The sequence below is a fragment of the Salmo salar genome, chromosome 05, assembly GCF_965601325.2.
Source record: "Salmo salar chromosome 05, fSalSal1, whole genome shotgun sequence".
Classification (NCBI taxonomy): Eukaryota; Metazoa; Chordata; class Actinopteri; order Salmoniformes; family Salmonidae; genus Salmo; species Salmo salar.
This window is the reverse complement of record NC_138295.1, coordinates 36,814,318-36,839,125: the sequence shown is the minus strand read 5'-3', so window position 1 is coordinate 36,839,125 and position 24,808 is coordinate 36,814,318. Positions and strand designations below refer to the sequence as shown.

Sequence of the window (24,808 nt, the reverse complement as noted above, 5' to 3'; positions counted from 1 at the left end):
ACTGTTGTAGCGATAGCGTCTGGAGATATTGCATTGCTGCTTCTCAGATAAACAGATCTGAGAGAAGTGGTGGTGTTCATACCTGGAGTTTATTATCAAGGTGTTGTGCGTACGTGTGTAGACAAGAGTTAGAGCTACTGTCAGTCCTTTGATCAGCTGGCAGTTTCATCTGCGTAGTTGAACAGTTAGTTGTCTTCTGTCTGGGAGATGAGGAAAAACTGTGTATCATCTTGGAATGCATTTGATCTGGTTTAGTTCTCATCTTGGGAAAATACTCAGAAGCTTTTGAGTACATTTTGGATAAACATGGCCAATGGATGCAAATATGTTGAAGTACATTGATGAGCTAGGTTTTGAAATAATGGTGATTTTAGGAGTCAGTGTGAAACTGTTTTTATTCAATACAGTATAGGTGAGAATCCTTGCCAAAGCAACAAAATGAATACAGCCTAGTGCTGCAGCATGAAGCGAAGAGCTTACCGGTAAACCTCAGTGCTCCCCACACAGGCTCAGCCCTCTTGGGAAAACAGAAGAGTGCTTCAGCGATCATCAGATACAACACTGAGTCAAGACAGCCAATAGTATTTGTCTAGAGATATACCTGTGTTTTGAAGCATACAGAAAATCATACTCATGTGTCCATTTGTGAAACATGAGTTCATGTAAATTACCTTACTGAATTTATAGTATGTAATTGTTTTGGGGAGTATAGTGTATGTGTCTGTGTGTGTGAGTCTGTGTATACGAAAGGGAGAAAGTTTGTCCATGATTTTCAGTGGTTTGTGTGTCAAATCAAATCAAATGACTTAGTTGTGTGTTAGTTGTATGTGTGTGTTGTGAGTGTATGCATGCGTATGTTGGTCTGGTGCTGGTGCTCCTGCCTGACGCAGTTGCCAGTGACCATGCCAGTGCCTGTCTCTGTGTCCGTTCTTTGGCCACCGGTCTGGACACGGAGAAAGGAGAGGAAGACGGAGAGCCCAGGCCAGCCCAGTCTTCCGGCATGACTAACACGAAGCTCCGCTTCACATTGGCTGGAAAAACACCTTCCTGTAAAGCCGTAGCCAGGGGCGCAGTTCATCCGCTACTGCTGTTGTTGATGAGCTTTCTGTTGATTCAGCTCAATTTGCCATCAAGTAAACAAACAAAACATGGTCATCCCGCTCCATATCACTATGTATCTCCATGTGGTGTGTTATTATGGTCCGTCTGTGTACGGTCATAATTGCTCAGAAATATTAGGCTAAGCCGGGGAAAAGGTTCTATCGGCTGCTCATGCTGCTGGTGATTTTAATATGGTTCAATCGCTGGAGTTCCAGTGAGCCTGTGTGTTTTCTAGGTATTAACAGTATCTGAACTCCTATCCACATGTCTGATGAACCATGAAGAGAGAGAGGATTAATCATCCCTTCAGTGGATTATACAGAGGAAGAGGAGAGAGAGCGAGATGGTGATTAATACAAGATGGAGAAATTACCCTTGAACAAACAGGGGGCTGTCGCAACAATGAGAGGCAGACAGAAAGGGAGAGAGAGGAGAGACAGAGAGAGGGAGAGAGGAGAGACAGAGAGAGGGAGAGAGAGGAGCGATATACTGTATGCCTGTGGATAGGTGATGAGCCTCCTGCGAGTCGAATGCTCTCTCTTTCTCTCTCTCTCTCTCTCTCTCTTTCTCTCTTTTTTTCTCTCTCCCTCCTCTCTCTCAGGAGGGAGTGTGTTTCGCTTCAAATGTTGACACTACAACCAAAGTTCTCCCATGACACATTTCAGGCAAAAGTAGTTTTTGGCAAAGCATCCCAGTTGCAGCAGTCTATAGAGCTAGAGAGTTGGCTGTGTGTGTGTGTGTATGTGTGTGTGTGTGTGTGTGTATGTGTGTGTGTGTGTGTGTGTGTATGCGTGTGTGCATGTCTGTGTGTGAGTGGGTGTAGTGTGAACTGAATCCCTGATGCCTTCCACTTCCAGCAGCAGGGCCTGGTCCCTCTCAGAGCCTCTCCAGTCTGAGAGAAAGGTTTCCGGCTGTGCTGCTGTTGCTTAATGCAATGGAATAATGTAACGAACGGAATCGTTGTTATAAATCTTTCATGCGTCACAGGTTTGGCTGTGTGCAAGTGTAGACATGTATAAGAGTAGGGCTTTGACTTTATCCTGGTGAAGTTACAAAGTTTGGGTAAAACGCAGTGCGCTATACATGAGTGCACGTATGAAACGATACGATATGATACCTACCGTATGTTACAATGATATAGGCTCGCGTGCTAATGTGCGTGTATTCTGTGTTGTGTGTGTGTGTAGCTGCGGGACGGCCTGGGTGGCCGGGATGCCACTGTGTGCCCTGCCAGTCCACGGTGGATCCTGAAGGGCAGGAGGACGGAGTGGTGGGGACGGAGTGTAGCAGGCTGGGAGGGCACCACGCGTCTGGAGACATGAACCTCTGCTGGAACGAGATCAAACGCAAGTCCCTCAACATCCGGTAAGAGGCTGCTTGCAATGGGGTTCAATGGGGTTAGGATTCTGTTTTACATTGGGTTTCAATGGGAGTGTGTTGTGCATTGGGTTTCAATGGGTGCGGGATGTGTTTTACATTGTGTTTTCAATGGGTGTAGGATGTGTTTTACATTGTGTTTTCAATGGGGGTAGGATGTGTTTTACATGGGTGTAGGATGCGTTATACACTGGGTTTCAATGCAAATAAAATGTCATTTAATTTAGGCAGTGGGAGAGAATCAACAAAATAACTTCAAGAAAACATATTTCAAAACCATGCTCTCATAACATGCTGTGCAAACATGCGTCTTCCAGTGAGTCCTTCATGCGTCAATGTTTTTGCGGTGTTGATATTTCTAATATCCCCTCTGTACTAACGTTTCTAACCTGTTAATCCAATTTGTTCACTGCTGTTCCCACAATTAAAAAAACCATTGTCTCTATAATGTGCTGTCACGAAATGAAATATTCTCTTCCAACTCCGAGTGGGCCTAGCCATTATGGATAATATGTGGGTTAATACTGATTCGCCCCCCCCCCCCCCCCCCAGTTACACTTGAGAGGTCTGCATAGGCAAAACAATTACGAACAACTGTAGTACTGCTTTGATGCTTAATTGGAAGGCGCCCATGCCTGGCATATCATTGGTATGTCTTCAATTCAGCTGGCATCCCTTAATTACTAGCTTGACCCCGAACATCCCAATTCATCCAGAGGGGACATAGGAAGGAATATATTAGTGGGGATATTGGTTAAGACAGTTCTCCCTGCAGCGTATTGTAATGAGATGTCTATGGATGTCCTGCAGTGGTAGCACACACGTACGCTTGCACAGACACACACACACACACACACACACACACACACAAACCCACACACACACACACACACACACACACACACACACACACACACACACGCACGCACGCACGCACGCACACACACACACACACACACACTCAACCCTCAACCCCTTCTGACATCATTTGGCCCACAGCGAGAGAGAGACAGATCGCTACAACAACAGTCATGAGTGGAGAGCGAGTGGAGCGTGAAAGCCAAGAGATGTCCCCGAGAGATGTGTACAGGACTGAGTGCCAACTCCTGGACAAGTGGAGGTTGGTTTTTATAATGGCTTGTCAGGGTTTGATGGATATGTGGTGTTGGAGCCTCTGTTCCAATGGCAGAAATAGAAAGAGGAGGAGGAGGAGGAGAAATGATGGAGTTAAAGTCCTCCTGATGACTAACTGGCCAAGGCCTCTCCTGCTTCTCCTGCTTCTGCCTGTCACAGTAGAAACCATACTGCAACCATGGTCCTGTGTAGACTACAGTAGCTTCTTTGTGGCGATCAGCATTCATTGTGTGTGTAGGCACTGTGCGTTAAGAGTATCTGTAAGGTATAATGCTGAATGATTATTACTCACCTACGTTTGAGTGCTCAGTGCGTTGAAACACGTTGACAAGATTTAGTCCCTCGTCACCAAGCTTGGTAATTCACAGAATCTGAAGGTCGACATTAAGAACGGTGTCTTCTTCTCTCAGTGAGTCACACCAGTAGAGTTAATTATATTTTCTACAACAACAAAAAAGTCTAAGGACTAGACGGAGTACAGTCTGTAATTTATGTTGTGTTTACAGTTTTTTACGATCACTTTGGCACTAATTTCGGAACCTTGATGTCATTTTTCAAAACTCTAGACACAAAACTCACAACCAATGATCAAAATGCAAATTTTTCAAAACTCTTAACACTTTTTCCAATTGCTTGGATGCAATACACATGAAGCTAAGGTCATTTGTTCATTGAACTAAAATCACCTGTTCAAAATGACACAACTTAACATCAAAGTATTACCATTTCAAAATGCAATTCACACATTACATCTGAAATGACTGTCTATTCATTTCATTACAATGATCTTCCCTGTGGCTCAGTTGGTAGAGCATGGTGTTTACAACGCCAGCATGGTGTGTGCAACGCCAGGGTTGTGGGTTCGATTCCCACGGGGGGCCAGTACAAAAAAATATATATATAATAATTAATATACATGAAATGTATGTATTCACTACTGTAAATTGCTCTGGATAAGAGTGTCTGCTAAATGACTAAAATGTAAATCTAACTATCACTTGATACAACTGCAAAAATGATAGGTAACTGTTGCATTACTCTTAATGCATAGTTTTATGGAAACTGACAAACAATACTCCATGTTTAGATCATGAAAGTTTCAGGATAACGAGATCCAGTGACACCAATTACCGTGGAATATGAACCAATTGGACTACATTATCTATGGATGTAATATGTCATCATCATTCTTAATCAGACACTGTTTTTATGGTCCCATGTACCACTTTTTCAGACCATGTTTTCAGATTTGACATTACTGTACACTCACCGGCCACTTTATTGGGTACACCTATCTAGTACTGGGTAGGGCCCCCTTTTGCCTCCATAACAGCCTGAATTATTCATGGTGTTGTACGTTAAGAGATGCCATTCTGCACACCACTGTTTTAAACAGCTGTTATTTGAGCATTTGTGGCCTTTCTGTTAGCGTGAATGAGTCTGGACATTCTCCTCTGACCTATCTCATTAACAAGGTGTTTTTGCCCACAGAAATGCCGCTCACTGAATGTGTTTTGTTTGTCGCACCATTCTCTGTAAACGCTAGAGACTGTAGTACGTAAAAATCCCAGGAGGGCAGCTGTTTCTGAGATGCTGGAATCACCATGTGTGGCATCAACAATCATACCACGGTCAAAGTTTCTTAGATTACTCATCTTGCCTGTTCTAATGTTTGGTCGAACAGCAACTAAAGCTCTCTACTCTATATACTCTATATATTGAGTTGCAGGCAGCCACATGATTTGCTGTTCGAATGTAACCTTCCTTGATGAGCTAAATCAGGTCTGTAGAGCTAATGGCATGACCTATGTCATTGTGTGGGATAATGTCAGGTTCCACCATGTTCAAATGGTGCAAGCATTGTTTCAGGCCTAACCACAATTTACCACCCTGTACTTACCCCCATACTCTCCTTTCCTTAACCCGAGTGAGGAATTTTTCTCCACATGGAGGTGGAAGGTATATGATAGGCGCCCCCACGAACGAGCCACCCTTCTCCAGGCCATGGATGACGCATGCAATGACATCACGGCAGACCAGTGTCAGGCCTGGATTCGCCATGCCCGAAGATTCTTCCCAAGATGTTTGGCTAAGGAAAACATCCATTGTGATGTGGATGAGAACCTATGGCCAAATCCACAAGACAGGGTTGAGGGAAATATAGAAGTACAGTAATCAACCCTTTGTTTTGCTTTTTACAGTAAGCCATGTGAAGAACACTGCAGTTGACCTTTTACTGTAGTTTTTTTCTTTTTTTGTTGCTACTTATTTTAGCTTTGATTCAAAGAAACCTATGTTGTGATTTTATTGTATTTCATCAATAAATTTCATATTTTCTTCAATGAGTTCACTGTGTCTGTAGTATTCTCTCTACTAGTCCTATACAGTGATGTATTTACGTGTAGTAGCATAATGAAACGAGTCACATATTTTGTACTACAATATTTAATGATTGTACGAACGACTACACAGTGAAACTATCGGTATCTTGTGTGTGGGTGATCTAAATGAATGATCCTATGGTATTTCATGATAAATGAGTTATTTGAACCAATGATTCTGCAAGTGCAAGGTTTCTTTAAAGATATGAATGCACAATGCAATGTTTTGAACATTGGACAGCCTGTGTTATGTGACGATCGTCGTAGAGAGGAGACCAAGGTGCAGCGTGGTAAGTGCTCATGTTCAATATTTATTATAACTCAGAACACTGAATCAAAACAACAAACAACGGAAAACGAACATCACGTTCTGCAGGCTATACTGAGCTGTACAAAAACAAGATCCCACACTGAAGGAGGAAAAAAGGGCTGCCTAAGTATGATTCCCAATCAGAGACAATGATAGACAGCTGCCTCTGATTGGAAACCATACTCAGCCAAAACAAAGAAATACAATGACATAGAATGCCCACCCCATATCACACCCTGACCTAACCAAACAGAGAAAAACAGCTCTCTCAGGTCAGGGCGTGACAGTGTTACAAGTGATGACCGTTTTGAGTTTTGTTTGTAAAGTTTTGAAAACTGACCACAAATTTCTGAAATTAGTGCCCAAAGTGATTGTAAAAAACGGTATTATACATTTGCTGAGGCAATGGTTGGTTGCTTGAGCTTTGTTATGATTAAGACTCAAATCAATGAAGCCACAGCTCCATATAATAGGTATTCTGTATACATATCTGTCATAATGAACTCTAGTTGATTACGGATGTGAATGGGAAAACACTTGATTTCCTCAGGCGTGAGATGAACTACTACTGCAGGTGGATGCAACACATGAACCATTCTTACAACGTAAAGTGCCTAGAGCTTGAGGAAAGTGCTACTCGTTTGAACGAGACCATTTTAATGTGTATGAACAATGCAATCAGAATTACTAACTGAATTGATGGCCGAATGGTCCCAAGCCTTTCAGTTAGGCCCACCTTATTGATCCTCCTCTTCCTCATCAGGATACAAAAGTTTATAGAGGTTGTCTTTGTTATGCCCTTGCATCAGTGGGCCATTGTTCTGGTGGTGTGTGTAACACTGACGTGCTGTGGGCTGTGGAGAATGCCCTCTGGGGGTGACGTGGGTGGCAGACTGGCACGCTGGGAATGTGTGTGCCCGTGGAGGGAGGGACACATGGCATGGCTGGGATGATTTCAGAGTGCCACCCGCCTGTGCTCTGATCCACTGTGTGGGGCGAGGGCCAGACCCTCTGAGCAAGTCTCTGTATTCTCTGTTCTGTCTGGGTTATAGCAGGGCTCTGTCTGGGTTATAGCAGGGCTCTGTCTGGGTTGTGGCAGGGCTCTGTCTGGGTTATGGCAGGGCTCTGTCTGGGTTATGGCAGGGCTCTGTCTGGGTTATAGCAGTTCTCTGTCTGGGTTATAGTACGGCTCTGTCTGGGTTATGGCAGGGCTCTGTCTGGGTTATAGCAGTTCTCTGTCTGGGTTATAGTACGGCTCTGTCTGGGTTATAGCAGGGCTATGTCTGGGTTATGGGAGGGTTCTGTCTGGGTTATGGCAGGGTTCTGTCTGGATTATAGCAGTTCTCTGTCTGGGTTATAGCAGGTTTCTGTCTGGGTTATAGCAGGGTTCTGTCTGGGTTATAGCAGGGCTCTGTCTGAGTTATAGCAGGGCTATGTCTGGGTTATAGCAGGGTTCTGTCTGGGTTATAGCAGGGCTATGTCTGGGTTATAGCAGGGCTCTGTCTGAGTTATAGCAGGGCTATGTCTGGGTTATAGCAGGGTTCTGTCTGGGTTATAGCAGGGTTCTGTCTGAGTTATAGCAGGGTTCTGTCTGGGTTATAGCAGGGTTCTGTCTGGGTTATAGCAGGGCTCTGTCTGAGTTATAGCAGGGCTATGTCTGGGTTATAGCAGGGCTATGTCTGGGTTATAGCAGTTCTCTGGGTTATAGTACGGCTATGTCTGGGTTATAGCAGGGCTATGTCTGGGTTATAGCAGGGCTCTGTCTGGGTTATAGCAGGGTTCTGTCTGGGTTATAGCAGGGTTCTGTCTGGGTTATAGCAGGGTTCTGTCTGAGTTATAGCAGGGCTATGTCTGGCTCATAGCAGGGTTCTGTCTGGGTTATAGCAGGGTTCTGTTTGAGTTACAGCAGGGATATGTCTGGGTTATAGCAGGCCTCTGGCTGGGTTATAGCAGGGTTCTGTCTGGGTTATATCAGGCCTCTGGCTGGGTTATAGCAGGCCTCTGTCTGATTTATAGCAGGGCTATGTCTGAGTTATAGCAGGGCTCTGTCTGGGTTATAGCAGGGCTCTGTCTGGGTTATAGCAGGGCTCTGCTGGGTGCGGTCGCGGGTTATAGCAGGGTTCTGTCTGGGTTATAGCAGGGCTATGTCTGGGTTATAGCAGGGCTCTGTCTGAGTTATCGCAGGGCTATGTCTGGGTTATAGCAGGGTTCTGTCTGGGTTATAGCAGGGTTCTGTCTGAGTTATAGCAGGGTTCTGTCTGGGTTATAGCAGGGTTCTGTCTGGGTTATAGCAGGGCTCTGTCTGAGTTATAGCAGGGCTATGTCTGGGTTATAGCAGGGCTATGTCTGGGTTATAGCAGTTCTCTGGGTTATAGTACGGCTATGTCTGGGTTATAGCAGGGCTCTGTCTGGGTTATAGCAGGGTTCTGTCTGGGTTATAGCAGGGTTCTGTCTGGGTTATAGCAGGGTTCTGTCTGAGTTATAGCAGGGCTATGTCTGGCTCATAGCAGGGTTCTGTCTGGGTTATAGCAGGGTTCTGTCTGAGTTACAGCAGGGATATGTCTGGGTTATAGCAGGGCTCTGTCTGGGTTATAGCAGGGTTCTCAGTAGATTTCTTCTCACTCTTGTCCCTTTCCATTGTCCTCTTTCTATCTCTCTCTATCTCTCTCTGTAGTTCTCTCTCTCTCACTCTGTAGTTCTTTCTCTCTCCCCCCTCTCTGTATGTCCCTCCCTCCCTCCTCTCTCATATCCTGGCTGTGCCCCCTATAGTCAGTCAGTGTTAACTACAGTCAGTGTTGTTCCCCACTTTATCCTCCACCAGCTCATCCCTGCAGTATCTCCTGGCTAGGCCTAGCCCCTACAGGCTCTGTTGCGCTCCAATTACATGATAATGATTCCTGAATAGACCTTCTATCCAACATTAGTTAAGGGTCAAGTGTGAAAATAGCCCTCAGGCCAATGGGAAAGTAGAGGTGGGAAGAACTTAAATATTATTGGATCATTCAGACATCAATCGTCTAGTCAGTTGGTGTGGTGGGATGTCATTGTCAGTAAATATAGTTTCTTTAGTGTCAGAATTAGGTTTTGGTAGCCTCAGGGGGTTGTGTTTAAATGTTCTTATTGGTTCCCTAATGAGTTGCCTCGCTTACCCACGTTTGTTGATTCCCCTGTCTCGTTCTACTCGGGCAAACTAGAATGTGTAACTGTACATAATTCCTGTTACTGCTTGGGAGAGTATCATTGGCGTCATATGGGCAGTGGAGGGGACAGGAGATGAGGTTTAAAAGAAACGGAGGGGACACAGCTCCAGCATCTTTTGGGAATGTGTCACGCTCGTCGTACGAACTGGAAGCATACTCGGACCAACGTGCAGCGTGATCTGGGTTCCACATATTTTGTTTAAGTGAAACGCACAAAACAACAAAGAATAGACGATACGTGAAGCTCAAGCAGTGCTCATAGACAACTACACAGAAACAAGATCACACAAAACACAATGGGGTAATGGCTGCCTAAATATGATCCCCAATCAGAGACAACGATAAACAGCTGCATCTGATTGGGAACCATACCAGGCCAACATAGAGATAAATAACCTACACTAGAACACCCACCCCTAGTCACACCCCGACCTAACCAAAATAGAGAATAAAAAGGCTCTCTATGGTCAGGGCGTGACAGTACCCCCCCAAAGGTGCGGACTCCGGCCGCAAAACCTGAAACCAACTGGGGAGGGTGGGGGGGTGACTAGTGTCGATGGTGGCTCCAGTGCGGGTCTTTGCCCCTGCCCAGACCACGGGTCCGGCCATGGAGCTGGGTAGAACGCCATACCCGGACTGGGCACCGATGCCGAGGAAGGCTCCGGCCATGGAGCTGTGTTGGCCACCATGTCTGGACTGGGCATCGGGCAGAGGAAGGCTCCGGCCTTGGAGCTGGACTGTTCGCCGTGCCCGGACTGGGCCCTGACACAGAGGAAGGCTCCGGCCTTGGAGCGGGACTGGACGCCGTGCTTGGACATCGGCACAGGGGAAGGCTCTGGCCTTGGAGCTGAGTTGGCTGCCGTGCCTGGACTGGGCACCGGCGCAGAAGAAGACTCTGGCCTTGGAGCTGGACTGGACGCCATGCTTGGACTGGGCATCGGCGCAGGGGAAGGCTCTGGCCTTGGAGCTGGACTGGACACTGTGCCTGGACTGGGCACCGGCGCAGAGGGAGGCTCCTGCCTTGGAGCAGGACTGGACGCCTTGCCTGGAAGCTCCGGACCGTTGACCCCCGCTGGAGGCTCCGGAACATTGACCGTCGCAGGAGGTTCCGGACTGTTGACCGTCGTAGGAGGTTCCGGACTGTGGAACGTCGCAGGAGGTTCCGGACTGTGGACCGTCGCTGGAAGCTCTGGACTGTGAACCATCGCTGGATGCTCTGGACTGGGGACCGTCGCTGGAGGCTCTGGACTGGGGACAGTCGCCGGAAGCCTGGTGCGTGGAGCTGGCTCAGGTGGCACCGGACTGGTGACACACACTTTAGGGCGAGTGCGAGGAGCAGGCACAGGACGTACCGGACTGGGAAGGCGCACTGGAGGCCTAGTGTGTGGGGCCGGTACATGCGGCACCAGACTGGTGACACGCACTTCAGGGTGAGTGCGAGGAGCTGGCACAGGACGTACTGGGCTGTGGAGGCGCACTGGAGACCTGGTGCGTATATAGCCGGCACAGGTTGTACCGGAATGATGACACACCTCGCACGGCGAGTGCGAGGACCTGGCACAGGACGTACTGGGCTGTGAAGGCATACTGGAGACTTAGTGCGTAGAGCTGGCACAAATTGTACCGGAACGATGACACACTTCGCACGGCGAGTGCGGGGAGCTGGCACAGGACGCACCGGACTGGGGACACGCACTTCAGGGCGAGTGCGAGGAGGGGACACAGGACGTACCGGACTGGGGAGGCGCACTGGAGGCCTGATGCGTGGGACTAGCACAAGTTGCACCGGACTGGTGACACGCTCCTCCAAACGCCTGCGTTGTCGCATACTCTTAGCCAACTCCATTCTCCGGTATCCCTCCTCGCACTGTACCATTGACTCCCAGGCGGGTTCTGGTACTCTCCTTGGGTCGACCGACCACCTCTCTATCTCCTCCCAGGTTGTCACTGGCTCACTCCCCGGCTCCGCCGACCACCCCGTGTACCCCCCCCAAAACATATTTTCTGGCTGTCTTTTGGGCTGTACTTGTGGCCGCAAACCCCGGTGTCGTCGCTGTCCTCCCTTCTCTCCCTGCGTCTGCTTCCACGGAAGGCTTTCGTGTCCTGACATGATCTCCTCCCAAGTCCAGGATATTTTCTCCTCGATCTCCTCGTAAGTCCAGGATGCCATCTCCTCCTGGGCACGCTGCTTGGTCCTGTTGTGGTGGGATCTTCTGTCACGTTCGTTGTACGAACTGGAAGCATACTCGGACCAACGTGCAGCGTGATCTGGGTTCCACATATTTTATTTAAGTGAAACGCACAAAACAACAAAGAATAGACGATACGTGAAGCTCAAGCAGTGCTCATAGGCAACTACACAGAAACAAGATCCCACAAAACACAATGGGGAAATGGCTGCCTAAATATGATCCCCAATCAGAGACAACGATAAACAACAAAATAACCTAGACTAGAACACCCCCCCTAGTCACACCCCGACCTAACCAAAATAGAGAATAAGAAGGCTCTCTATAGTCAGGGCGTGACAGAATGGGGACATTCAGGCTCGTAGCGGGGTGGAACACTCAACAGGGAATTAGGGAGCCATTCATTATTTAATATTATAAACCGGGACTTGCTATCCCTGGATGCTGATTGGCTGTAAGACGTAGTATATCAGACTGTATACCACGGATATGACAAAACATTTAGTTATACTGCTCTAATTATGTTGGTAACCTGTTTATAATAGAAATAAGGCACCTCTGGGTTTTCTGGTATATGGCCAATATACCACAGCTAAGGGCTATATCCAGGCACTCCTCATTGCGTCGTGCTTTAGAACAGCCCTTAGCTGTGGTATATTGGCCATATACAACACCCCCATGGGTCTTATTGCTTAAAAACACCAGGCCACTCGCTGTTCTTTGTGTAGATTCTAGGAATGAAACTGGACAACGCTGTGTAGGAGCGCTCTCCATCAGGTGGTGCAGAACAAATCACACGCTCTTGGTGAGATTAGAAACAAAGTGGAGGAAGTTAGGTTTTGGACTACCACAGCGTCTCTTTGAATTGCCGGGAATTCACTGATGTGCACAGAGATGTAGGATCTTAATTTGAGCCAGTTTGCTACAGCAGGAAAAGAGTCCTGCAGCAACAGGAAATGTGAATTATTATGTGGATTATAATTAATTAGAAAGCCAGTATGAGGGTTTGTGCACAGGCTAGAAAAAAAAGTGGCTGGTGTGTGGGAGAGAAACTGTAGAGCTCTGTAGAGTTCAAAAAGTACTCGCACTCAAAATCATGAAAAGGAATAATCCAAGGAGGACAAGATGCAAAAATAGTATAATTAATTGAATCCATGCTCAAAAGAATACAACAAGTGAAAGTGCAACGTGCTAATGAAAATAAAAAAGGAACAGAGCATACGTTTCGTCCTCATACCATTCATTTTTATTTTGGTACGGGTTGATATGGTTAGGGAAAATCAAGTCTGAAATTTCAAAGTGGAAATTACAAACTTCAGAAGCCTTTTAAACCTCAAATACACTACAATTTAAACATGTCCTGCATTACAGGAAAGTGATCCTGCAACAGGGTGATCAAATTAAGATCCTACATCTGTACCAGGAAGCAGACACACAGGCAAGCACACACACAGCCCCCCCCCCCACCACTGAATGCATGTGCGTTGGGAGAGGGGGCTAGTCTCCGCTTGTCTCTGTGTCAATTTGACCAGCAATAGACCCCTCACATGTCACAGTCAAACAGGGCATTGAAGTTACGCGTGTGCACAATAGTGTGTGTGTGTGTGATTTTGTTATGGAAAATCAAGTCTGAAATTGGAAATTACAAACTTCAGAAGCCTTTTAAACCTCAAATACACTACAAGTTAAACATGTCCTGCATTACACGAAAGTTATCCTGCAACAGGGTGATCAAATTAAGATCCTACATCTGTACCAGGAAGCAGACACACAGGCAAGCACACACACAGCCCCCCCCCCCCCCCCCCCCCCCACCACTGAATGCATGTGTTTTGGGAGAGGGGGCTAGTCTCAGCTTGTCTCTGTGTCAATTTGACCAGCAATAGAGCCCTCACATCTACCTGCCAGACTGTGTTACCTTCATGTGTCTCTCATTCCCAGAAGACCCTGTGCAGCCTTTTCATCTATTGTCTACAAGTTGTCCTTGACATCCTCCACATCTGTGTGTGCGTGCACCATACGTGTGCACCTGAGCCTACAATCAACGAGCATGTCATTTAATACTACATACTGTATACGGTATAATAGCATGTTTCAATGTGTGTGTCTCAAGCATGTGCACCTCTGTGCATTTCTGCATAACCTACACGTGTGTGTGTGCGTGTGTGCCAGTTTGTACTCAAAAAGAGTGTGATTCACACAGAGAGCCAGTGAATGCAGGTTAATGAGGGTGGTGAGTCACTGGAGCACTATGGGGAAGAGAGAGGCTGTCTATATATTTTAAGACTTTGGGCTCCCCAGCCCCGCTCCCCATAGTCCCTATTCTCTGCCTCTGCCTCTGCCTCTGCCCCAGTCTCTGCCCGTCTCTGCCCCAGTTTCTTCCCCAGTCTCTGCCCTAATCTCTGTCTCTGCCTCTGCCCCAATCTCCGACTCTGCCTTTGCCTTTACCTCAGTCTCTGTCTGTTTTTCTCAACATTTAGTTGAAAGCCTCCAAGTGCAACTGAGGTCCAACACCCTTGCCTGTTATGAAATATCTGCAAGGGTAATGGGGAGGAGGAGGAAGGGAGGAGAGGGGGAGAAAAGACACAAGCCTCAAAGACAATGCTCCTGACACAAACCGCAGGCACACTTTCCTCCTCTCTCTCTCTCTCTCCCTCCCTCTCTATCTCTCTCTCTCTCTCTCTCTCGCTCTCCCCCTCTCTCTCTCTCCCTCTCTCTCTCTCTCTCTCTCTCCCCCCTATCTCTCTCTCTCTCTCTGTCTCTCTCTCGCTCTCCCCTCTCTCTCTCTCTCTCTCTCTCTCTCTCTCTCCGCTCTCGCTCTCCTCTCTCTCTCTCTCTCTCTCTCTCCCTCTCTCTCTCTTCCTCTCTCCCTCTCTCCCTCTCTCCCTCTCCCTCCCTCTCCCTCCTTCCTAAAAAAATACTTATGCATTAATGAATCTCTGAACCACAAAGCGACCTCCTCACTATAATCCCCCAACCTGATTTCTATTTCTATTTGTCCTTTATTTCCATCGGCGGTGACACTGAAGCAAGGAAGAAATGTGACGTTTAGTGTCTGCCTCTGCAGCCCATGTTGCACAGAGGTAAATCACTTCCTTTGTTTTTTCTTTTTTGTGATCATGTGTTGTTTTTGATCCTGATGGAGCGGGTTCTATTTGCCCTGTCTGTCTACCTCACGGCCCAAGTGACTACACATACCAGCTACACGTCTCATTAGGCCATTGTTATTGATGACCTTTAGCCCTGTCATGAAACCTAATGGCTCATATTGAGCCGATGGGCTGATACGCGTATTCGTATGCACGGGTGCACGCGCACACACTTAGGTCTACATAAACAGACACGCATACACACACAGGTACACACACACACACACACACACACACACACTATTGTGCACACGCGTAACTTCAATGCCCTGCGTGACTGTGACATCACTCGACTACTGTCACCGTGGCAACAGCCACGCCACACTGACATCGCCTCCGTAGGGGGTCACTGAGAGTCTCTTCTCTCTCTCTTCCTCCCCATTTACTTGTCTCCCTCCTTGGCATCTGCCATCTCAATGCAGCAGAAAGCGTCCATAACTAATCCTAGTGTGCTCAACGGGGATGAAATACCTCCAGGCCTCGTCAGTCGCCATACCTTCTCTACTGACAGCCCAGCTCAGCTTATCCCAGCCTGGGTCTAGCTGGTCTGGAGCTGTAGCAGGCAGCTCCTGGTGCGTGGCAATGATTCCATTACAGCAGCGCGGCTCTCTATTTTTCTCACCTTCACTGTGAAATGGAAGTTGGGGATGTGATGGGTGTCTGTGAGAGGAGAGGCCGGGCGCTGAGGCTTGATTTGTGGCCGTTTGAAGCGCCCCAATAAAGCTCTCTGATGATGGACGTACTAACTAAGAGGTATTAGAGGGCTGGCTCTCTCTGATGATGGACGTACTAACTAAGAGGTATTATAGGGCTGGCTCTCTCTGATGATGGACGTACTAACTAAGAGGTATTATAGGGCTGGCTCTCTCTGATGATGGACGTACTAACTAAGAGGTATTAGAGGGCTGGCTCTCTCTGATGATGGACGTACTAACTAAGAGTTATTAGAGGGCTGGCTCTCTCTGATGATGGACGTACTAACTAAGAGGTATTAGAGGGCTGGCTCTCTCTGATGATGGACGTACTAACTAAGAGGTATTATAGGGCTGGCTCTCTCTGATGATGGACGTACTAACTAAGAGGTATTATAGGGCTGGCTCTCTCTGATGATGGACGTACTAACTAAGAGGTATTAGAGGGCTGGCTCTCTCTGATGATGGACGTACTAACTAAGAGGTATTATAGGGCTGGCTCTCTCTGATGATGGACGTACTAACTAAGAGGTATTATAGGGCTGGCTCTCTCTGATGATGGACGTACTAACTAAGAGGTATTAGAGGGCTGGCTCTCTCTGATGATGGACGTACTAACTAAGAGGTATTATAGGGCTGGTTCTCTCTGATGATGGACGTACTAACTAAGAGGTATTATAGGGCTGGCTCTCTCTGATGATGGACGTACTAACTAAGAGATATTATAGGGCTGGTTCTCTCTGATGATGGACGTACTAACTAAGAGGTATTATAGGGCTGGCTCTCTCTGATGCGAATCAGCCATGCTTCCATCCAAGCTGAGTGCTGTGCCTTGGTGTGTGGAAGTACTCAAAGTGTGTGTGTGTGTGTGTGTGTGTTTGTGTGGAGACATTTAGCTTGCACGTATGTGTGTCTGCATTTGTGTGTGTGAAGAGAAACTGTTCACTGAGCAGTAGAACAAACAGCTCTCTGCCCTATCACACAGACACACACACACACACACACACACACACACACACACACACACACACACACACACACACACACACACACACACACACACACACACACACACACACACACACACACACACACACAGGTGTGTGCTACTGCCCTGTGCTGGCTGCGGGTCAGTGGTAATGTTCTGGGCAGAGGACAGAGGATCCCCAGGGGGTATAGGCCACATGTGTCCCACTGAACCAATGGATCTTATCTAGAGCCTGTTCTGCTGGGGCCACACATGACACCATAACCTTTGCTCTGATTCATTTACCACTGAGCTGGAGGGTAGGCCGAGAGGATTGGGGACAGTACGCTCAAATACACACAGGTTTGACTTTGGACATATGGTACTGTACACGTACGCATACAGACAGATTCTATTTGTCTCTTTCTTTCAACCACACACGCCCTCCCGCAAGCACACACACACACACACATGCACGCGTGCATGCACACACACACACACGCATGCTTTCACGTCCAATTCATCTGCACACAATCACAAACTTCCTTCCTTGAGGGCTTTTAAGAGACACTCCAACTCTCTTCTTTGTCAACTAATCAGTGTCTAGGAGATGTCACAGGAAATAAAAAGCCAGAGTGCCATTGTCTCCGCAGGAAACGACAAACCCAATACACAAGTGCTGTGATTGCTTCAGACTGCTGGGTATTTATCTCCTTTTATTTTGTACCTGTGTGTTCTGCTAGAGCACTTACCTCTTGTTCACTTGTTGACCTGGTCGACGTATCGGCAGTGACAGTAGTGTTCTATTAGTACCAAAGGCTTTCTCCAGAGTGCCCACCACCATATCACCTTGAATAGCATTTCTGCAATGTGCCTCCCTCCTCTCACATATCGGCAGCTTTGTTGCAGTCAGAGCTGTGTCGGACCGCACACATTCTCCCTCCTCCCACCCTCCCTCCCTCTCTCCCACTCTCCGTCCGTGTTTTGACACTGGTGGGGAATGACATCCTGCAGAAATAATGATATTTTGAGTGGTAGCTGCAAGCTGGGGATCTAGTGTGTAATTGAAACACTGGGGCACTTTCACACTCTGCCTCCCCCCGTCCTCTCCATGCCCAGCTGTGCTCCTGATGGAGCTCCCCTGATTCGCCCAGACAATCCCTCACACTTCTGGCAGGTGGCAAAGAGATACATTCTGGGATTTATTTATTCAGAGTTTATTCCTCCCACCCCCCTCTGCAAGAGGTAGCTATTCGGGGTAATGTCTCACATTGTCTTGCGTGTATGGTAATATACACTGGGTATGATTGATTTAATGTTTCAGCTTGCATATGTGTTGATGTATGAAGAATTTAGAGAAATTGTATGTAAACGCCGCAGCACCGGAAAGGATATTGAATTGCATCATAGCGATTAATGTCAAGGAAACTCGTCCAGCAATGACACATAATTTGTACTTATACAGTACTGATTGAATATCTCATACGTTCCTTCATCATCTCATACATTTTGTCGGTTGTCATGTTTTTAAAGGGGCATCTGTTACATTAAGTGATACTCAGTTGACACTGGGGATTGTGGGACGGCAGTTTACAAATGTCACAAATGGTGGTAGATGTATTGGGGATCATGAGCAGCCATCGCCTAACTGTGGTTATTATATGTCTCTGTCTGTCTGTCTGTCTGTCTGTCTGTCTGTCTGTCTGTCTGTCTGTCTGTCTGTCTGTCTGTCTGTCTGTCTGTCTGTCTGTCTGTCTGTCTGTCTGTCTGTCTGTCTGTCTGTCTGTCTGTCTGTCTGTCTGTCTGTCTGTCCATGTGTCCGCAGGGTGCGGCTTGAGGCATTCTCAGACAACAGTGGGAAGCTGCAGCTCTCCCTGCAGGAGATCATAGAATGGCTGACGGCCAAGGACGAGGAGCTGTCAGAGCAGCTGCCCATAGGGGGTGACGTGGGTGCCGTCCAACACCAGAGGGAGTTCCACCAGGTACTGTGTTGGGCCCCTTTCAAAAGCTATATCACACAAGCATTGAAACAAGTCAGAATGGTAGGTAATAATTAGGGTGTTCTTACAAGGTAGGGCTACCCTTCCATTTTATTCCAAGTTTTTTCTGTGGCACTAAGGAACATTCAACTCATTCCATGGCTTCTATAGAAAGTGTGATTTAATTAATTTACTATAGGCATATACACAGTAATTACAGTGAACTATAGTTACAAATTGCTTGAGTGGAAACCATCATTCATGCCGAGCTGCAGGAATGTGTGTTTGAGTTACGATCCAGTTGACTCGTATTGATCTGTAATGCAGTCTGTGTGTAGCTGGTGTAGAGGAGTCAGGCGCAGGACAGCAGATATGAAACCTGAACACCTGAAACCCCACCTCTTTAAGGAATACCTAGGATAGGATAAAGTAATCCTTCTAACCCCCCCCCCCCCTCCCTTAAAATATTTAGATGCACTATTGTAAAGTGGTTGTTCCACTGGATATCATAAGGTGAATGCACCATTTTGTAAGTCGCTCTGGATAAGAGCGTCTGCTAAATGACTTAAATGTAAATGTAAAAATATGAGTAAATAAATGTATTTTACTCAAAATAGACAGATACAATACAAAATAAGCGAGCCCACAATAAACGGACCGTATTACATAAAAACAATCACTCACAAACAAACATGGGGGAACAGAGGGTTAAATAATGGACAAGTAATTGGGGGATTGAAACCAGGTGTGTAAGACAAAGACAAAACAAATGGAAAATGAAAAGTGGATCGGCAATGGCTAGAAGGCCGGCGACGTCAACCGCCGAACGCCGCCCGAACAAGGAGAGGGACCGACTTTGGCGGAAGTCGTGACATGATCAAACAAATTCAAAGGCGCCTTCACAGCACAAACCAGTATCACTTTGTCTCTCCCTAGAAACACCTTAGTTACCTGTTTGGAATTAATAGGGCCATTAGGTTATGTTTCAGTGCTTTGACACTAACCTTAGTTTAAGGTTAACCCATCGGTAACATTAAGGATAGAGGGAAGTAAGCACTTTGAGAGCAGTACATACCTAATTCCTTCCTCCCTCCAAAGGGATTTACCTACTTTCAATTAGCAACCACTTCGATTTGAGTCTCTCTTAATTTGGCCATCTATCAAAATAAGGACTCTATTTCAGGATATAAGACTCTGGCTGTTATCTGCAGGAGAGATCGGGACCAACAAAATGGCCGTGTGTGTTAAAACCAGTGGTGGAAAAAGTACTGTATTGTCATACTTGAGTAAAAGTAAAGATACCTAAATAGAAATTGACTTAAAAGTGAAAGTCACCCAGTAAAATACTACTTTATTAAAAGTAAAAAAGTATTTGGTTTGAAATATACTTAAGTATCAAAAGTAAATGTAATTTCTAAAATATACTTAAGTATCAAAAGTATAAATAATTTCAAATTCCTTATATTAAGCAAACCAGACGGCACTATTTTCCTGTTTTTTTTAAATTTACGGATAGCCCCTGGCTATATCCAACACTGTGACATCATTTACAAATGAAGCATGTGTGTTTAGTGAGTCCGCCAGATCAGAGGTAGTAGGGATGACCAGGGATGTTCTCTTGATAAGTGCATAAATTGGACCATTTTCCTGTCCAGCTTAGCATTCAAAATGTAACGAGTACTTTTGGTTGTCAGGGAAAACATATGGAGTAAATAGTACATTATTTTCTTTAGGAATGTAGTGAAGAAAAAGTTGTCAAAAATATAAATAGTAAAGTAAAGTACAGATATCCCAAAAAACGACTTAAGTAGTACTTTCAAGTATTTTTACTTAAGTACTTTACACCACTGGTTAAAACCACCCAGTGGTGAATCTATAAAAGATACCCTGAACTGTCGTTAAATAAGAGTTGTTCAGCTGAAATCTTTTTATTTGACATGTTTAAAAGCCCCAGCTGCTCTGTGTTGATGGAGAGGGGAATTCAACTAGTTGAAAGCTGAGAGTTGTGGAGCCAAGCAAGCAGATGCCGGGTGCAGAATATAATAGGAGGAGAGATAGAATCTCTCACATTCAGGGGCTTGTTCTGTACTCCTCCTTATTCTGTAGTTGAACATTGAGAAAATCCTTCCTTGCAATGGTTTCAGTTTTTTTCTATCCATTTCCCGGTAAAAACATCTCCATTTGGTATGATATGTCCCCCAAACACAAACAGGCAGGCAGTAAGGCAGATACGCACTGTACCCACGCACACACACACGCATGCACGCACGCGCGAACATACACACGCACGCACGCACGCACGCACATACACACACAAACACACCATAATTGGTCCTGTACTACAGCAGAATGCTCTTTCCACCTACGTTCCAATTTTCTGTGCTGTCAGTTTGTGCAGTGTGTCTCTGAGGGGAGAGAGCCGTATTGACAGTGAGAGTGGTCCTCACCTCCCCCTCCTCCCCCTCCTCCCCCCTCCTCCCCCCTCCACTGCCACAGACTGTCGCTGTGAAATCAGCTTCCCAATTAACAGGACAAAACCCATACAGTCACACACCATCTCTCTCTCTCTCTCTCTCTCTCTCTCTCTCTCTCTCTCTCTCTCTCTCTCTCTCTCTCTCTCTCTCCTGCTAATCTCTCTATCTCTCTATCTCCTGCTAAGAGATTATAGCCCACTGTGCTGTTTCCTCTCTCCCTCCCACCCATACTACAGATTTTGTTACTTAGTATGTACCTGCTAAAATCACAATAGCTCCCCTCCCCTCCTCTACACTCCACCCTCCTCCTTCCTCACCCCTTTCCTCCCACCGTCCCTTTTCTTTTCTCTATGTCCCCATTTTTATGCAATATTCCTTTATAATCTATCTAAGGAGCTCCCACTCCCCAAGCGTGACGTCGCTCTAAAACTTTTCAGACAAAGCGGAGAGGGAAATTGTATGGAGTTTTCTGTGGAGAATTACAGGGTTTTAAGAAATGTGAGTTATTGATCTTAAGTGGATTTATTCTGCAGTGTTTCAGTGCGTGGGGAAGTGTCCCTTTCAGTTGTGTGTGTGTGTGTGTGTGTGTGTGTGTGTGTGTGTGTGTGTGTGTGTGTGTGTGTGTGTGTGTGTGTGTGTGTGTGTGTGTGTGTGTGTGTGTGTGTGTGTGTGTGTGCGCATCGCTCTGTAAGTATATGTGTGTGTAGCGTTCTATAAGTGTGCGTGTGTAGTGTTCTATAAGTGTGTGTGTTTAGTGTTCTGTAAGTATATGTGTGTAGTGTTCAATAAGTGTGTGTGTGTGTAGTGTTCTATAAGTGTGTGTGTAGTGTTCTATAAGTGTGTGTGTAGTGTTCTATAAGTGTGTGTGTAGTGTTCTATAAGTGTGTGTGTAGTGTTCTATAAGTGTGTGTGTGTGTGTGTGTTGTGGTCTATAAGTGTGTGTGTGTGTGTAGTGTTCTATAAGTGTGTGTGTGTAGTGTTCTATAAGTGTGTGTGTGTTTAGTGTTCTGTAAGTATATGTGTATAGTGTTCTATAAGTGTGTGTGTGTGTGTAGTGTTCTATACGTGTGTGTGTAGTGTTCTATAAGTGTGTGTGTAGTGTTCTATAAGTGTGTGTGTGTGTGTGTGTGTGTAGTGTTCTATAAGTGTGTGTGTGTGTAGTGTTCTATAAGTGTGTGTGTGTGTAGTGTTCTATAAGTGTGTGTGTGTAGTGTTCTATAAGTGTGTGTGTGTAGTGTTCTATACGTGTGTGTGTAGTGTTCTATACGTGTGTGTGTAGTGTTCATTAAGTGTGTGTGTGTAGTGTTCTATAAGTGTGTGTGTAGTGTTCTATAAGTGTGTGTGTGTAGTGTTCTATAAGTGTGTGTGTAGTGTTCTATAAGTGTGTGTGTGTAGTGTTCTATACGTGTGTGTGTAGTGTTCTATAAGTGTGTGTGTAGTGTTCTATAAGTGTGTGTGTAGTGTTCTATAAGTGTGTGTGTGTAGTGTTCTATAAGTGTGTGTGTGTAGTGTTCTATACGTGTGTGTGTGTGTAGTGTTCTATAAGTGTGTGTGTAGTGTTCTATAAGTGTGTGTGCAGTGTTCTATAAGTGTGTGTGTGTTGTGTTCTATAAGTGTGTGTGTGTAGTGTTCTATAAGCGTGTGTGTGTTTAGTGTTCTGTAAGTATATGTGTATTGTGTTCTATAAGTGTGTGTGTGTGTAGTGTTCTATAAGTGTGTGTGTAGTGTTCTATAAGTGTGTGTGTAGTGTTCTATAAGTGTGTGTGTGTAGTGTTCTATAAGTGTGTGTGTAGTGTTCTATAAGTGTGTGTGTAGTGTTCTATAAGTGTGTGTGTAGTGTTCTATAAGTGTGTGTGTAGTGTTCTATAAGTGTGTGTGTGTAGTGTTCTATAAGTGTGTGTGTGTAGTGTTCTATAAGTGTGTGTGTGTAGTGTTCTATACGTGTGTGTGTGTAGTGTTCTATAAGTGTGTGTGTAGTGTTCTATAAGTGTGTGTGCAGTATTCTATAAGTGTGTGTGTGTTGTGTTCTATAAGTGTGTGTGTGTAGTGTTCTATAAGTGTGTGTGTAGTGTTCTATAAGTGTGTGTGCAGTGTTCTATAAGTGTGTGTGTGTGTAGTGTTCTATACGTGTGTGTGTAGTGTTCTATAAGTGTGTGTGTAGTGTTCTATAACCTGTTATGGCTAGGGGGCAGTATTTTCACGGCCGGATAAAAAACATACCCGATTTAATCTGATTATTACTCCTGCCCAGAAACTAGAATATGCATATAATTATTAGCTTTGGATAGAAAACACTCCAAAGTTTCTAAAACTGTTTGAATGGTGTCTGTGAGTATAACAGAACTCATTTGGCAGGCCAAAACCTGAGAAGATTCCATGCAGGAAGTGCCCTGTCTGACAATTTCTTGGCCTTCTTGATTATCTCTATCCATTACAGGGGATCTCTGCTGTTACGTGACACTTCCTACGGCTCCCATGGGCTCTCAGAAGGCGGTAAAAAGCTGAATCGTGGCTTTGCAGGCTCTGGCTGAAAAAAAGTAGCGCGTTTGGATAGTGGCCGGTAACAGTACTGTGAGACTCAGGCGCATGCACGAGTGGACTCCATGTTTTATCTTTGAACGAAAACCACCGCTCCCGGTCGGAATATTATCGCTTTTTACGAGAAAAATGGCATAAAAATTGATTTTAAACAGCGGTTGACATGCTTCGAAGTACGGTAATGGAATATTTAGAATTTTTTTGTCACGAAATGCGTCATGCGCGTGACCCTTATTTACACTTCGGATAGTGTCTTGAACGCACGAACAAAACGCCGCTATTTGGATATAACTATGGATTATTTTGAACCAAACCAACATTTGTTATTGAAGTAGCAGTCCTGGGAGTGCATTCTGACGAAGAACACCAAAGGTAATCAAACTTTTCTAATAGTAAATCTGACTTTGGTCAGGGCTAAACTTGGTGGGTGTCTAAATAGCTAGCCCGTGATGCCGGGCTATGTACTCAGAATATTGCAAAATGTGCTTTCACCGAAAAGCTATTTTAAAATCGGACACCTCGATTGCACAAAGGTGTTCTGTATCTATAATTCGTAAAATAATTGTTATGTTTTTTGTGAACGTTTATCGTGAGTAATTTAGTAAATTCACCGGAAGTGTTCGGTGGGAATGCTAGTTCTGAACGTCACATGCTAATGTAAAAAGCTGGTTTTTGATATAAATATGAACTTGATTGAACAAAACATGCATGTATTGTATAACATAATGTCCTAGGGTTGTTATCTGATGAAGATCATCAAAGGTTAGTGCTGCATTTAGCTGTGGTTTTGTTTTTTGTGACATTATATGCTAGCTTGAAAAATGGGTGTATGATTATTTCTGGCTGGGTACTCTGCTGACATAATCTAATGTTTTGCTTTCGCTGTAAAGCCTTTATGAAATCGGACAGTGTGGTTAGATAAAGGAGAGTCTTGTCTTTAAAATGCTGTGAAATAGTCATATGTTTGAAAAATTGAAGTTTTTGTATTTTTGAGGAATTTGTAATTCGCGCCACGCCTATCATTGGATATTGGAGCAGGTGTTCCGCTAGCGGAACGTCTAGATGTAAGAGGTTCTATAAGTGTGTGTGTAGTGTTCTATAAGTGTGTGTGTAGTGTTCTATAAGTGTGTGTGTAGTGTTCTATAAGCGTGTGTGTAGTGTTCTATAAGTGTGTGTGTAGTGTTCTATAAGTGTGTGTGTAGTGTTCTATAAGTGTGTGTGTAGTGTTCTATACGTGTGTGTGTGTAGTGTTCTATAAGTGTGTGTGTAGTGTTCTATAAGTGTGTGTGTGTAGTGTTCTATAAGTGTGTGTGTAGT

At 45.5% G+C, this 24,808-nt stretch overlaps 1 protein-coding gene across 1 annotated transcript in view; it reads left to right on the top strand.

Annotated features, from left to right (window-relative positions):
• Positions 1-844: 844 nt before the first annotated feature.
• Positions 845-24,808, top strand: part of drp2 (dystrophin related protein 2) — a 99,563-nt gene continuing 75,599 nt past the window's right edge. The window contains exons 1-4 of the mRNA XM_082974920.1: positions 845-1,049; positions 2,289-2,466; positions 17,620-17,745; positions 18,326-18,482. Of these exons, the coding sequence (XP_082831046.1) occupies positions 845-1,049; positions 2,289-2,466; positions 17,620-17,745; positions 18,326-18,482 (666 nt within the window). The remainder of the gene's footprint in view (positions 1,050-2,288; positions 2,467-17,619; positions 17,746-18,325; positions 18,483-24,808) is intronic.